At 40.1% G+C, this 16,283-nt stretch overlaps 1 protein-coding gene across 1 annotated transcript in view; it reads left to right on the top strand.

Moving 5' to 3' along the window:
• TFB2M (transcription factor B2, mitochondrial) overlaps positions 1 to 16,283 on the top strand; it is a 117,948-nt gene that overhangs the window by 90,923 nt on the left and 10,742 nt on the right. The window contains exons 4-5 of the mRNA XM_086927346.1: positions 5,948 to 6,096; positions 14,571 to 14,660. Coding sequence (XP_086783472.1) covers positions 5,948 to 6,096; positions 14,571 to 14,660 — 239 coding nt within the window. The remainder of the gene's footprint in view (positions 1 to 5,947; positions 6,097 to 14,570; positions 14,661 to 16,283) is intronic.

The raw sequence follows: 16,283 nt of genomic DNA, 5'->3' as shown, positions 1-16,283 counted from the left end.
AAGCTTAGAGAGTTCTCTGAAATGCAAATTTGGAGCAATGACAGATGAGTTAGTAAGAGACAAACTCATAGTACAATGCAGATGCAAGTAGACGCAGGAACGACTTTGGGCTGCGAAGAACCCTTCCTTGAAGGATGCTATAGACATAGCCAAGGTTTTAGAACATTCTCAATATTGTATGCGTGAGTTGAATAAAAAGGGAGGTAACGGAACCGTCTCTTCAGTTTCCAGTGCAGATTCAGACGTAGCAGCTGTTTCAAGATCAGGAAGATTTTCCCAAAGAGGAAGGCAACAAGTTAGATCTTGTTTTAGGTGTGGGAACTCGTCCCACAATGCTGACTTTCGTAAATGCCCTGCTTTAGATAAGAATTGTTTGAAATGTAAACGCAGAGGTCACTTTTCTAATATGTGTAGGAAATCTTTTAAACAACGTGTAGCAGTCATAGATGATGATAATGACAACTTAACCCAAAGTGCTTATTTGTCTAGTGCTACTAATGATATTCCTTTACAGGTTGACCGGATTTCACTTGTTAATGATCCCTGTGATGATCCCAGTGATCAAAGTGGTAGGAAAAATAGACCTAAAGCAAGCTTTAAGATTAATAATGTCTCTGTAGACTTGATGGTTGATTGTGGTTCAATGTACACCATCATTCCAAAACATATTTATGACAACCTGTGGCCTAATTGTGCTTTATTACCTAAAGATATAAATCCAGGAGGATATCAAGGTGAAACTATAAATATTATTGGTTATATGAAGTCTGTCATTGAGTTCAAAGGCAGATCCTTTGTAGGCAAGGTTTATGTGGCAAGTGATGGCCCACCTATCTTGGGTTGGGTGCACCAATTTGATCTATCGATAATTATTAATCCCAGAGCTCCAACTCAAGTTCTGGTGGTGGATGATTTGCCCTTGGAGAAGATTTTGGAAGAGAACAAGGAGGTGTTTAAAGATGAATTAGGGTGTTTTAAAGGGTATGTACACAAGATAGTGTTGAAACCCAATGTTGTTCCTATTCAGCATAAAGCGAGAAGGACACCTTTGGTAGCTAGAGAAGCAGTTAAAGAGATGCTTCAAGAGATGCTTACTTCTGGAGTGATTGAGCCGGTTGAAAGCTCATCATGGGTTTCTCCAGTAGTGATTACAGAGAAATCGGATGGAAAATTTAGATTTTGCATTGACCTCGGGTCCCTCAATCAGAATGTGGTTGTTGACACTTTTCCACTCCCAAATATTAACGAACTTATCTTAGCGTTGAGTGGTGGTAAATTCTTCTAAAAGTTAGACTTAAAGAATGCTTACCACCAGATCAAGCTACATGCCGACTCTAAACCCTTTACTGCCTTTATTACCACGGAAGGTATATACCAATGCACCAGGATGCCTTTTGAGCTTTGCTCTGCGGCTAGCATTTTTCAAAGGACGATGAATGTACTTTTCAAGGGAGTGAGAAATATCGTTTTCTTTCAAGACAACATTTTAATATTTGGTAACACAGTTGTCCAACACAACTACACACTCTGTGAGGCTTTGTCAAAGATTAAAGATTCAGGGTTAACACTTAGGCGTGACAAATGTAAGTTTTTAGTTGACAAAGTAGACTATTTGGGGTACGAGATCTCTGATTTGGGAGTAAAACCTAAAAAGAATTTGATAGACGCCATTAGGTTAGCTCCTGTTCCCTCAGATAAAGACAAACTTAGGTCTTTCTTAGGTTTAGTAGAATACTATTCCAAGTTTGTCAAAGATTTCTCGTCAAAGACAGCTGATTTAAGGTGTTTAATGAGGAAGGGTGTTAGTTTTTCTTGGGGTGCTTCACAGCAAACTTGTTTTGAAAACATAAAAAAAACATTTGTGAGGCAGGGATTCTCACACCATTTGACACTAAATGTCAGACGGTACTCACTGTTGATGCGAGTGCCACAGGTCTAGGTGCTGTCTTAGCACAAATTCATAACGGTCAAGAGAAGACCGTGGCATTTGCATCAAGAAGCTTGACTTGTTCAGAGAAAAATTACTCTGTTATAGAACGTGAGACCTTAGCTGCTGCTTGGGGCCTGTGAATACTTTAGGACTTATCTGTGGGGATCAAGGTTTACATTGAAATCTGATCTCAAACCCCTTGTTACAGTATTGTTACCAGGTGGTGATGCCAAATGTTCCGCTAGGTTGGCTAGGTTAGCTACTCGCCTTAAAGAGTACTGTTACAACATAGAGTACATTCAAGGGTGGAAAAACACACAAGCGGATTGTTTATCGAGACTGCCACTGGATTGGAAGACAGTTGATTAAGTAGCTGTTTTAAAGGAACAGAATGAGGGTGAAGTTGCTTTTGTACAGGACGTTTTGAGTATATGTGAACCTCAGGCCTTAACCAAGAATGAGTGGATTAATGCTATGTCTACAGACAGTTCTATGACTGAGCTTAAGAAACTAATACAAACAGGATGCAAGAGAGAGAGCACTGTTTCACTTACCAATAGAACATTAGGAACAATGGGGCAAACTCTCGCCCCATTACCGGACGCACAGCGATCATAGAAGCATTCCAATAATACAACGTTGTAAACCAAGTTCATTCCAACCATAGTTCAAAGTTTATTCAAGTTGTTCGCAATTTCCAAGGTTTATCCAAAGTCAAGAGCGAGGCATTTTGCTAGCATCACTGAAACCTCAAACGCTACAGACATGCCGAGGCCTTAATCGGTAGCTAGGAGTGTAGGCCAGCAATCTTCATAAATTCTTCACGATAACCCAATGCATTTCGGGCCTAATCTTGGCCCTTCGTCAGGGGTATTTCTACAATTAAAAAACAAAGTTTCAATACAAAAAAGATGTATCTAAGTACATATTTAAACATATTGATGAGCAATTATGTCATAACCTTTTCAACGTTTTCCCGCTAACCGTGACTATAAGCTGCCACTGAATTCTTAGTTGATGTCTAGGTCTCCCTCCCTTACCAATAGGCCATTTGTTAAAATGTTAGATGAGCTGTCTGTCTATGATGATACTGTGATCATGCGGGGTGATTTATTTGTTCCTCTGATTTCCTTGAGGAATAGTTTGATTATGCTAGCCCATGAAGGACATTTGTGTCAAACGAGAACTAAACAAAGATTGAAAGCGAAGTGGTGGTGGCCAGGTATGGATGCGGAGGTGAATGTTTGGATTACCAAGTGTGAAGCTTGCAGAGAGAGTGATAAACGCCTGAGGATTGGTGTTCAAGCTTCGTCTGGACACCTCTCTGATCCGGGTCAGCCTTGGCACACCATATGTTTGGACTTCATTGGACTAATGAATAGTTTGAAAGAGAGTTTACGTTTTGGCATTGTAGTTGTTGATGTGCACACGAGATGGTTGATTGTTAAATTCACTAAAGACATCACCACTTCCACTACTATTCGTGCCATGAGATGTATTTGGAGAGAAGAGGGCATACCGTTAGTCCTCTTAACGGACAATGGTACACAGTTGACATCTGATGAAATGCAGAAATGTCTTTCCACGTGTGGAATCAGACACAGCCTTACCTCTTTATATAACCCACAGGGTAACGGCATTGTTGAGAGGGCTAACCGTTTAATTAAAGGTGCCATACAGAAGGCAATCTCTAGTGGGCACGATGTAGAATCATTGTTATCAGAGATGCTGTGGGCTCATCGCTCAAGTGTGCATGGTGTCGCAGGCAAGACACCATTTGAAATGATGCGTGGCAGACTACCAAATACCAAGCTTGTACCTACTTGGATGAGAGACATTATTTCTGGCAAAAGTGTTTCTATTGATTCATCTTCAGTTGCTTCTCAAGAACGTGTGATTTGTAAGACCAATCTTAACAAGAAAATTTGTCCTGGAGATTGGGTCAAAATACGTTCTGGTAGACCTAGTTCCTCAACAAAGTTTCTTGGACCTTTTAGGGTTAAGGTCACTTTACCGTATGGTGTAATATTGGATAATGGTGAGAAATGGAATTATAGGAGGGTCGCTCTGTACCAGAAAAGTAATGGTCTTGTAAGTATTCGTGCCAATCCCATACGTCATGATGTTTCTGTCAGCAACACTTTCTTATCTATGTCAGATGATGATTTCCTTCAAAATCCTCAGAGCATGGGTGTTTCTAAAAATGCTGTACAAGGAGGGGGTGATGCTCCTGCTTCTCTTCCTTCTGGTCCTCCTTGTGTTCGTCAAGTGAGGCTGTATAGAAATTGTCACCCTCCAGGTTATCTGAAAGATTACATTTGTAAATAGGATGTGTACCCTTTTCTTTTACTAATTTCTTGCCACTGTTATATTTTTATTTATCTTATTTCTTTGTTTCTTTTCTTATTTATTTATTTATATAAGAGAAGAGGATATGTTATGATCTTCTATTTCTATTATGGAGCATGAAGCTCTACGTTGTTGTATTCTAAGTTCTAGTTATGTGTGGATGTTCTCTACCTCGGCAGTTGCTGTCTGACTGGCCAGGGGAGAGCCACGCTTTTCTTACTCAGGATTTCTTATGAGAATAAACCTTCTTATTACTCCTGCAATACTTTGTCTTTCCTTCGAATTCAACTACAACACTATTAAGTGATGAATATTGTATCCATTACAGACCATATTTTAAATAAAGGATCAAGCAGTGCATAGTTGAGCAGGAAGGATGAACTTAAGTACATGGTGAATGGTTCAACCGTCATTTGCATTCCAGTACTTGCATTCGGTTCTGAATGTTTGTGAACTTTGCTTGGGTGTTTATACTAAATAAGCAGGAATAACAAATACAGATGTAAGAAAAACAATTCAGAAGCCTCTGTAGAACAAAGATCAAATTTGAATGAAGGTGACTTACTTACCTGTACCAACTAGAAAGGATATAAATCCGCTAATTCACTTTCTCATATAACACATTCGTGAAAAACGCTGTTCTGTAGTGAAAGTGGCTGGAAATGCAAGAACTCTAAGCACAAATCAACGGTAAATTTAGTTACAAGGAAACGAAGGAATCAGAAAAAAAGCTCCCCTCCAGGGACTGAGTTCTAGGAAGTGACCGGCATGTCGGCATTACTTCAGAATAACAAATAAATATGCCTACGCATACCCGTCGCACTTAGGGCGTCAACTGCAATACCAAGATGGGAGCAGTCCAGGTAGCTGATGAGCCCTAAATTGTTGTTGCAGGAACGATGAAAAGGCATAAAAAATAACTTCATGCTGATGGTGCACGTGAGCATGCATGTGCACGCACACACTCAGAATGCCATCTTGGAATGTTTTTCTTCCATCATGACCGCCCATGCATTCGCTACATGCTCACAAACTGGCCTTCTCATAATGATTTAAGTATAAGAAAAGTTACTCCAATGTGGCTGCTAGTGTGTACGCATGCATGCTCAAGAACTGGCACCACTGAAATGATTTCAGCCATAAGCAAGACTACAGCAAACAAACACTGGAAGAGCAAATAGCTTTGTGTCCGCATTTGTAAGGAACGAACTATTGGCTTTTCCATTGCATGCCTAGTTCACCACTTACAATGCTATCTTTATCTCTCGACTTTATTATTATTATTTTTTTAGGGTACAGCTGAACTCTGCTTATGAAGTTTGTTCAGCAAATGGAATCTACCCCTTTCAATATCCGTGTAGTCCATGGTATTGTTTAACTATAGAGTTGTTGATGCCATACAGCTGTGCACTCTAGAAAGTCTTATCGGTGTGCTTCGGCCCGAACTCAAAAGCACTGTGTCTTTAATGGATATTGCAGATAAATACATGAGAGAATGTTAAGGGTTTCAGTACCAACCATTCCCTTCTAGTTAAGAAATTTCAGGGCACACGATCTGACTGGTTTTAGGACTAGCTTTCTTTCACACTACATATAATTGTTTATTATTCAAATGTAAGTTCTCATAAATTGACACACAATATTTTTTTTCTCCTCTGTTTCCAACAGATGTTCCTGTGAAAGTTGTCGGACTCTTCCCTGAGAAAACGGAGAAGAGCATGCTGTGGAAGCTAATCTACTCTTTGTATGAAAGGATTTCCATATTCAGATTCGGCAGAATAGAGTTGAACATGTTTATTAGTGAAAAGGAATACCGGGTATGTACACTACATCATGCAAATGATTTTTTTCACCGATTGCTGATCACGTCTTCACTCATAAATAATACTGCATGCAGTAAGATACTTCATACTGCAGAGTACATGGACTCAAAGACCCCCTAGCTCAAAAATCCAGACTAGGGAGTGCAAGGAAGATTGTGATGAAACATTTTCTTTCCGATTTTTGTTTGTGACAAAACGTTTAGCTTGTTAGCTATACAGAGTGCCAAAAGAATTATGCAGCAGGGAAGGACCAAGTTTTCATGCGGCTTTGACCACATTATGCGGGAAGAAAGAGCAGATTATGTCGCGTGATGCAGCACATTTTATGACCGTATACCTTCATAATTTTTTAGACGTTAACACTGAGCAAGCAATTCACCTCATCAGTATCAGTTGCACACCTAATTGCAGCAGTCAGCCACTGAAAGGTGACCAGTTAATCATTGCAAAATGCCAGTCACTACGCATCAACACGTGTTGACTCAGAATTTTTTGTAACTTTTGACCCGTTTGAGCTAGATATCTTTTTGTTGTTGTTGATAAAATCTATATATCGGCGGCAGTTGATGGATTAGCAAGGGCAGCAAATGAATAATTACGTGGAAAACACAGCAGATCAAAATTACAGCATTCCAATGGCCTTAGTTATCCATTGTTTAATAAAGCAGGTTGCATTTGTAGTAAATATGCTTTGTAATGAGTTAAGTGGCTCCTGAGCCCTTAGACTTCACGACTTGTGTAACATGGCAAAATCTTGCTCAAATCTCATGGCTGCCTCAAACATACATAAACCTCGCTTTCTGAGAATTGGGATCCCTGTTTTTCCAGGACAGCACTGCCATGTTTTTCCACGTGTAAATGACTGCTTTTGATTGGTGAATATGGTTCATTCGTCCCGCCTTTTGCTGTTTCAGACCCTCCCACAAGACTGCCCCTGTTACATGTGGTGTTCCATTTAAAAAAATATATATATGTTCCTTTGTGACACTATTTTCTTCATTGTTTGCCTCGAGAGTTCACTTTTTCCTGGGCAGCAGAGAGCACGCATAGAGGCTGCGGGGGAGAGCAGGGCAGCTTTGCCAGCAAACACCGTGTAATCTGATGCGTCAATCTGACTACACTTTTACAGTTCTCATTGGGCCATTGTTATGTGTCGTTTGTTATACTTTACTTTGTGTTAAGGAACTTTTTAAATAAATTTCAATAGGTGTTTTTGTGGGCTTGGTTACTGGCATGGCGGCAGCATGCCGGCCGCTTCAGGAGACGCACTGCATGTTTTCTTTGATCAACACTGTGCCCATCGCCCTACCTCTTTTACCATGGCAGCCATGCTTTTTTTCATCAGCCCAGCTCCTGCCAGCTCAAGAGCGAGGTTTGTTCTCTTCTGCCTCTTAGCCGCGTCTCTCCCTGTATCACAGCTGACTTGCTGTGCACAGTGGCTCCCCTGCCAGGTGGGGCAGAACTGAGCTCGGCGACTTTCCCTCCCCCCTCATTCATTCTGGAGTTCCATTCACCCGCCGCGCCTCCCTTCCCTCTAGGTTTGTTTCTCTTCTTTTTTGCCTCTCCACTACCTTTCATGTGCCTGGGGCCTTCCAAGCTCTCTCTGCTATTGTGCTTTGCACGCCATTCACTGAGTAAAAGTGACCTTTCCTGCAGTGTTAGCTGCACAACACCGTCTCCATCTCTCCCTGCAACCTACCTGTTCAGAAAGCCTGTGACTGCCCACCTTGGGCTGAGATGCGGAGCACCTCTCCGGAGCTGGATACAATTGGACAATTCTCATATCTTCATTGTGTGGGTTTTCAGAAATCGTTCTTTTCCAAAGTTGCCCGAGTGGGCCTCTCCACCTTCTACACGCATACAGCAACTATCTAGGTTAGACAGCAGACCTACCCTGATAGTGGTCATATAATTTTAAATCAAGCTGTGCTTAATAGAAGAGGTGAACTCTTTATTTAACCGTGTTGGGGTTGTAGATTACATTTTTATTTAAAAAGATTGCTAAATTGAGCACCAGTTTTAAGGAAGTAGCAATCCTCTTTTTGCGGATGCAAAATAGCATTACTTGATAGTTTAAAGCTTTTTTTTCTGTGAAGTTCTTAAAGCCTGGTTCCATAGTACATATTCCATTACACAAGCACACACAAACCGAAGCTGCTTTACTGTAAGTTTCTGTGATAGCTTATAATATGGTATATCGTGCACACCTTTTCTAAATGATCACTCCACTGGAAACAAAAAAAAGAAGTAAACATTGTCATTTACAACACCAGTAGCTCTAATTTTCACAAATGTAATGTAATGATATTTGTAAAGCGCACTGTTGTGAGACAGATTGCATTGCAAATGGTTGTTTGTTAAATTATTGTTCTGCAGCATGAACATTTTCTAGATTAACGCACACAGTGTAGGTTATTACCATCTAGTGGTTGGACTTGGGAAAGCATTTTATTATCGATAATATATTCAGAGTCCCTATGATTATTCAAGTTATCAAAGCAACTTCCCGATAGGGCACACATATCTGGGAAAAGATTTGGATTCAAACCAGATTTTATTTTAAATTTCTTTTCAGTGAACTTTTCCAAATCATTCCATATACTTTCTGTACACATATTTTATGACCGCAAATGGTCCTCTACACGTTACGGAGGTTCTTTAATTTTTCCCTGCATCAGGAGGGATATCCCTTGGAGCACTGTTTAAAGAAAATAGACAACGATGAAAACAGTGCTTTCTACCCATCAGTTTAAAACAAGTAATACATGTTTATATTGGATCATACCTTCGTATATTGTACTCTGCATCTGTTTTTGACCAGAAATTCTCACATGAGTGGGCGTTTCTTTCCAGTCTTAAACCAGAAGACAATTGTTCCTAAACCAACTCCCACAACTGTATTGCAGCATCCACCTATTCTGCAGTAGCCTTGTTCATAAGATGCTTATTCTCAAGCACAGATGTAGTACTTCTCAGCTTAATATTGTCATCACTGAAGAATGTGTTCCTTCTTGTGGTGGCTTTTACAACCTCACATACTTGAAACCTGTTTGCTGGTGTGTGAATGGCTGATTTGTGCTTAAAAATTTGAATCCTAACCTTTCTTGATGTTTGAGCAATATGGATCTTCCCACATAGACACTAAATTGTGCATACATCATTGAACCACGTGTGGCATTGCTCCAAAGCTGGATATCTTTGCTTGTTTGCCCATCCTATAACTTATCCTTTGATTACTCTGTTGGTGGTTGTACATCCCAAGCATGGACTTGCTCGAGCTCTCTAAGAGTTTTAGATTGTGATGGTTGAGTCAGAATTGTTTTGGTACAAATGGGCACATCTTTAAAATTTTCCTTTGCATGTATAGGTCAGCAGTGCTTTAGCAGCGTATATTGGCATCAGATTTACATCATTCACAAGAATATTTCACTGTTTAACATTTTAATAATTTGATAAACTCTCCTGCTAGATCTCAACACCAATTTTAAACAGTCTTGGTTTTTTTTTTGGGGGGGGAGGGGGGGAGGAGGGGGGGGGGGTTTAAAGCCTTGCGTGTGGCACCTAATTAATGTGATTCACCGTATTTGGTTGTGTTTCCTCTAAATATCTACTGGCTGAAAATTGAAGGCGCATATTTTGTTCACAGCCCTTAAATTGTTTTCTCCATTACCATCCTTTTAATCCCTGCTTGGAGGTGGTTTTGAATGAAAACTAGAGGAGATTGACAGGATGATTTTACATTTTAATTTTGTATGAATCTTAATACTCTTTGGATAAATTGTAGTATTCAAGAAGGATTACTTACCTTTGAGAAAAATAAACTTGACTGAATGGTGATTACTGTTAAACAATGTCCAGAGTCAACTGATTCTTTTTTCAATGCCTGACCATAGATAGAGGACGCCATTGATGCGATTCAACCAGTGGGTTGTGTTAGAATTCAGTTTCTAGTTTTGAAAAACACTTTGCCTCAAGAACGTTCTTCTAAATATCCACATAGGGCGGTGCCATATTGCTGCTCAAGTGGGTCCGAGTAGAATTTTCCATCAGAATACAAGTAGATGTAGTATGGTATAAAATCATTCAGTAGAAATTGCATAGCGTTGTATATCAATGTGTAGTTACAATACCATTCCATTTGCTTGCTTGTCCTCCATAATGGGTATACTTGGAGGCATAGTAATCCTATCACATTTGGACGGAATCATTTTTTAAGATTGGAATTTCTTTGAGTTTAATTAGGATGTCTGTTGTAACTTAGATGACAAACGGATCAAATAGTAATACTTTTTGCACATGGAAATCAACTTATTTTTCAAGTGTTGCATAAATAGATTAATTCCCTGAGACAGTTTGGCCCTGTGATGATTCGTTAGGGTTCTCAAAAAGAGCATTTTTTAAAGTCTGATCCAGACTAGATGCCACCTGTTGACTTACCTTTTATATAAAGACAATGGTTCTGTTGGGAGATAAATCAATTTCTTTGTCTTGTACATTCGTTTTCAAAAAATTATTTTGGAGTATTCCACAATGTTATTTTGGGAATAAATACGTGATTTGGAAGGAAAAAGGAAAACGCACACCAGATTTTTGACGTTTCCCAGAATTTTCTTATTTTGAAAGTCAGACATTGATTGGTCAAAGGTAAAATCAGAAAATGGTTGTCCAACACATAATTGACATAGAAATATAAATAACAGATAAGTGCTCAGGTGAATAGTAGTGAGAAGTGGTGAACTGACTGCGTGATGACACAATAATATATATAGACATTAGTAGATCAATCCATAATTCAAACTCAATTGTTTCAACAAATACAAATATTTTCTTCTTTTATAGTTGAAACTTGGTATGGACTGATTATGACACAACGTCGACGTTTCGACCCTATCAGGAGGTGCTGGCTTTTGTGCAACCGTTGCGGGTCTTCATCAGGACTAACAAGGGAAGGGGGACAACCTGTTAGTTTTGTAGGGATCCTGCTTCTAACTCTGTCTGAGCAGGGCGGATGTCCTAAACAATCGGTTATTCGATAATTGTATCTTCGGCAATCTATGCAGTGAATTTCACCACCAGCCGGTGACGAAATTGGGAGGGTAGGGGTTAAGTGCCGCAGACGCGATCACTTTTGGTAAGAGCTGCAGCCGTCAGACTCCTACTCGATTTGGCGAATAGATACAATTATCGAATAACCGATTGCCAGCACCTCCTGATAGGGTCGAAATGTCGACGTTGTCATAATCAGTCCATACCAAGTTTCAACTATAAAAGAAGAAAATATTTGTATTTGTTGAAACAATTGAGTTTGAATTAGGGATTGATCTACTAATGTCTATATATATTATTGTGTCATCACGCAGTCAGTTCACCACTTGTCACTACTATTCACCTGAGTACTTATCGGTTATTTATATTTCTATGTCAATTATGTGTTGGACAACCATTTTCTGATTTTACCTTTGACCAATCAATGTCTGACTTTCAAAATAAGAAAATTCTGGGAAAAGTCAAAAATCTGGTGTGTGTTTTCCTTTTTCCTTCCAAATCACGTATTTATTCCCAAAATAACATTGTGGAATACTCCAAAATAATTTTTGGAAAACGAGTGTACAAGACAAAGACATTGATTTATCTCCCAACAGAACCATTGTCTTTATATAAAACTTAGAACCCAGGTTCTGAGGGTCACTAGGCCACCCCATTATATTTAATGACCTGTTGGCTTACCAACTTGGGTTTCTAAAGTTATTGTAATATTACTAAAAAGTCAACAATAGTCCAACCAAACATTGTAACAAAGCACATGAAAAAATCTATTAACAACCCTGTTGATGTAAAAACTAATAGTATCATCGGTGTCTAAAGATTTAAACATTTCAAGGAACATATAAGACCTACTGGAATACACCAGAGTCGTCCTTAATCATCCCAAAATGCTTTAGGGGCCACTACTGAACCAGCTGATACTTTTGTTATGGTGCTGAAAAGTAATATTAACAGCCTGGAGATTTTGACATGGCAGATTAGAAACAAAGTATTAGGGAGGATTTCCAAATAGACATTCCAAAAAAGAATTTCTGATGGATACTTCATCCTGCAGATTCCTCTCATTATGAATATCCCAGGCGTCTGACTGGATCTGAAACTTTCCGATTGCTCTTCTCTTCCGATAGATGGTGCTGGCTCCATCATGGTGAGGCACGCAGCACCGTGTGACATCACTGGAGCCTTAAAATGCCTTGTCGATGGGCTAACATCTATTTCCATCTATGGTTTAGCTCACCTTCAAGGTGAATGAATGAAACCAACAGCCTAATCAGATATGTGCAGTTTTCACTAAAATCAAAAGACCACAATAAGAAGACTTGTTATATTTAGTTGTGTAGTGGAGAGGTGGTTGCGTCAGTGAGGAATTTGCACATAGATCCAGTATGTACCAGAAGGTAAGTAACTTGTACTTCTGATAGATACTTTTACCAGCAGATTACTCACCATTTTAGTAGATTCCTCACGAAATACTAAATCTAATGGTAGATGCATGGCTGCTTATACCAGATAGTCCTGAAGAACTGAATGAGCCAAAGTGACAATCTTTCCTCACTTCAGAATCTAAGCAAAAGTGCTTTGCAAAAGTGGGAAAGGAAGTCCACATTGGCGTTTTTCAAATTTCCACCACTGGCCTCGGTCACCAGTACTGATGTAGAAGACTTTTCTCTAGTAGAATGAGCTCAGATACCTTCTGGAGGATCCTAGTGCGCCATGGCGTAGAAGATCTTGATGTACAGGATTTTTGATTGCTCTCGATCTGGTTAGAGTTATTTTGTTAACCTGCTTGCTCTTCATCATTTCAACATTTCCAACAAAGAGTTGATCATCTGGTCTGAATTTGCTTGTTCTGTCCACGTGTAAGCTGACCGCTCTCTTGGGATCAAAACGATTAAGTCTTTCCTGCTCCTTAGTTGCGGGTGGGTGGGGATAGAAATTGGAAAGGGTAGTGGGTTGTCTTAAGCGATTGGGGTAATTACTTTAAGTAGGACTCACTCTGGCATTACAGGAGGTAACTAACGTTTTCTTCAAACAGCCAAACCAAAAAGTACAACCACTACCATTTACTCCCTGCCGCACTATAGACTGCAGTGCAGATTTCTGTGGTTCAACTCAGGGAAGACTTTACACTCCTTGCAATTTACAGTACCCTTTCTTTTAACTTAGATCCCTGTTAGACATCACTTTGATCCTTCAGATTTCATCTCCAACTCTGATGCAAAACAAGGAATTCCTTCTTGCCGATAATAACACTGAGAAAGCTATTGCAACTCTGTACGCTAAGCACATCCAGTCGTTACTGAACACAATTCCCCTACACCCCACATCTAAGTTTCTGGCAGTAAGAAAAGTAATGAAGTTGTTGGAGATGATGGACTCCCCATTCACCTAGTGCCAAATGCGTGCCTTCACATTAGGACGCTTCAAGAGTGGCTCGCAAGTCGATTGTCGCAGACTATAGGGAACATTGAGGATCTAATGCTGGAGGATCTAATGCTTGTGTCACAGAAGCTAAAAAAAAAGTTTACAATGGTTTATCACACAGAACACGTTGAGCCTTGCCCTTTGCAGATACATAACCAACTCTAACTATCAATATGGATTCCCCCTCTCTAAGGCTGGAGGCTCACATGAGTGCAGGCTGTGCTTTTAAACAAATGTATTATAGACTTTAAGCTATTCTGTACGTGGTGCACGCTGCTGTACAATATGGCAAAAAAAATTGACAAAGCCAATACCTTGATTAGGTGAAACCTGTTGGCTTTATTACTTTACTTTATTATTACTGATGGGTGCGTATAAGGCTTGAGCTTTGGAACGTCTGCCCGCGGTTACCTGAAAATAAAGGCACAAACGTTGCTAGATTGGAAAAAGTTACTTTTCTGGAAAGGGCTCGCCACTCTTCTCTGCGGTTTTGATGGCTCTCCAGCAGAAGGGGTAGGGTGGAGCTGCGGTGTTACCTGTTCCCATCTGGCAAGACGCTCCTCCTCATCCACCTACAACACCACCTCACAAAGATTACTCCAGGGCGGTCGCACCTCTATCATGCCAAGAATTTTAATGTTAGTAGAGATGTGTAGCACTGACCCCCAGACTCAAATAGTAGTCCATAAATGTTGAGATGGTCATCATTGTTGGGATAAGTGTTCTTGACCCCTAAAGTTGGTCTGTGTGTATGCATTTAATGGAGGTACTAATGATGCAGAATTGGTGTTACAGGTAAATATATGTTCTTAATACTAAATTGATAGTGGCTGTATTATGCTTGGTGATCTTAAATAGATGGATGCTTTATACCAATTTTGACTAAATATTTCTCTTCTCAGTACAGCTTTCGGTAATTTGTTACATCAAACTGCTTTTTATGATAACCTGTTTTAAATTAAAACAATTCTCAAACTATTTTTTTTGTTTTGTTCCAGAAATTGATAGCAGGCCCTGGAGAAATGAGGAGTTATCAAGCAATTAGTGTTCTTTATCAAACTGCATGTCATATGGAGCTGTTACTCATGGTAATGTTTTATTTGGGATGGTGTGTACTATCTCTGTTTATTTTTGTGTGCTTTGAGATCTAACCCAGACACTGCCACTGAATTGGTAGATCTCTTGTCTCCTCCAATAAAATAATGCCATGAAGGTTAAGTTTCTAGAAGTTGAATGGCTGCCGACAATGTACAGAAAGGTTGATGAGAGGCAATACAGATTAGTACAGTAATGAGTCAATGAGCAAAGTTATTTTACAGGTTCTGTTTGTTGTACGCTGCAGATTTGTACTCATATTCTTTTTGCAGTTGGGTACAGCCAACACGTTTTGCCCTTGAAAGGGCTTCTTCAGGACACAATAATATAGTAGGCATGGTTCTCATGTTCAAAGTTCGAAACTGAAGTAAAGAGATGTCAGAAACGTCCCTCGGTCAGTCCTGTGTGCGCCAATCCCAGTAAACCAATATCCTTTGCGTATATGATAAGTAGTCATCAACTCTGTTGTCCTGTTTGCCTCTGGCGATTCCAAACGTCTATAAATATTATTCCAGTTCTGATAGTCTTCCCCTGTGTACGATCCGACGTTTACTGCCGACCATTTGGCTGCTTTATACGTGTACCATTTCCTGATCAGCACAGTGACCGCTGCACAAGCATCTACATGAACAGCTTATTCATGCCCAGCATCTGTCTCAGTGAGATGTTTATGCTGTCAGGGCAGCCACGGCATGTTGAGTGAGTCTGGTCTATCTCGGCTACATGGCAACCGTTGTAGGACACTTACCATAAATGTTGTTCAGATATCTTCATTCTGCAGCCAGGCTCTACTTTCAACTGAGCACTGCAAGAGCTCTACTCCTATGACAGCCATGACAAGGAGACTGTAAATCAGAGGTGACGAACGAGGCAGATTTAAAGGAAAAGAAGTATGTGAATGAGTTCATTTTAGGTTAATTAAATGATAAATGTATGTTTTGCGGCTATTCTGAAAATCTGGCCTGCATCCAGCCCTTGCAGACCTACAGTGTACAACCCTGCTTTAAAGCATGGTCCAGTTCCCTCATAGTTGTTCACCTTTCTTTTACATGCGTGGTGCACTTTAATTGACGTCATGTAGCATGGTTTGGAATTTGAGGTGTGAAATGTAGGGGAACCGGTGAGTGTAAAGTGAGGAGGTGCAGACAGATTTATTTTTGAAGTACTGAAGCCCACAACCAGCTGGAGTCTTTCCTTATGGGTGTCCAGTCAGGTGCCTTGGAGATAGGCTAGGTCTCTGTGAAGAGAACTCTTCTAGGGTGTGGAATGTGAGTCAGATCAAAACAAGCATGAGCCATAAACAATTCTAGCTATGGGGAACCTACCTTTTATTATAGATGCCTTGGTACAGTGAGAAAGCAGCATCAGAGCATGATGTGCATTACACAGCTGGGAGGTGTATAGGGATGCACATGAGGGTGACCAGATATCTTGTGTTTCCCTGCACAGTCCCGGTTTTCAGAGGACTGTCCACGTGTCCGGGTGCTTTGGTTAATTTAAATACGTGTCCGGTATATGGGACACAGCTCCGGTCATCCTGCAAAGCAGAATTGAAAGGTATGTTCTCCTTTTACATGCGCCTCTGAAGTCTGAATAAAGTCTTACAGATGCTCGCT

The sequence above is a fragment of the Lissotriton vulgaris genome, chromosome 6 (genome assembly GCF_964263255.1).
Source record: "Lissotriton vulgaris chromosome 6, aLisVul1.2, whole genome shotgun sequence".
Lineage (NCBI taxonomy): Eukaryota > Metazoa > Chordata > Amphibia > Caudata > Salamandridae > Lissotriton > Lissotriton vulgaris.
This window is presented reverse-complemented; position numbering and strand designations above follow the sequence as displayed.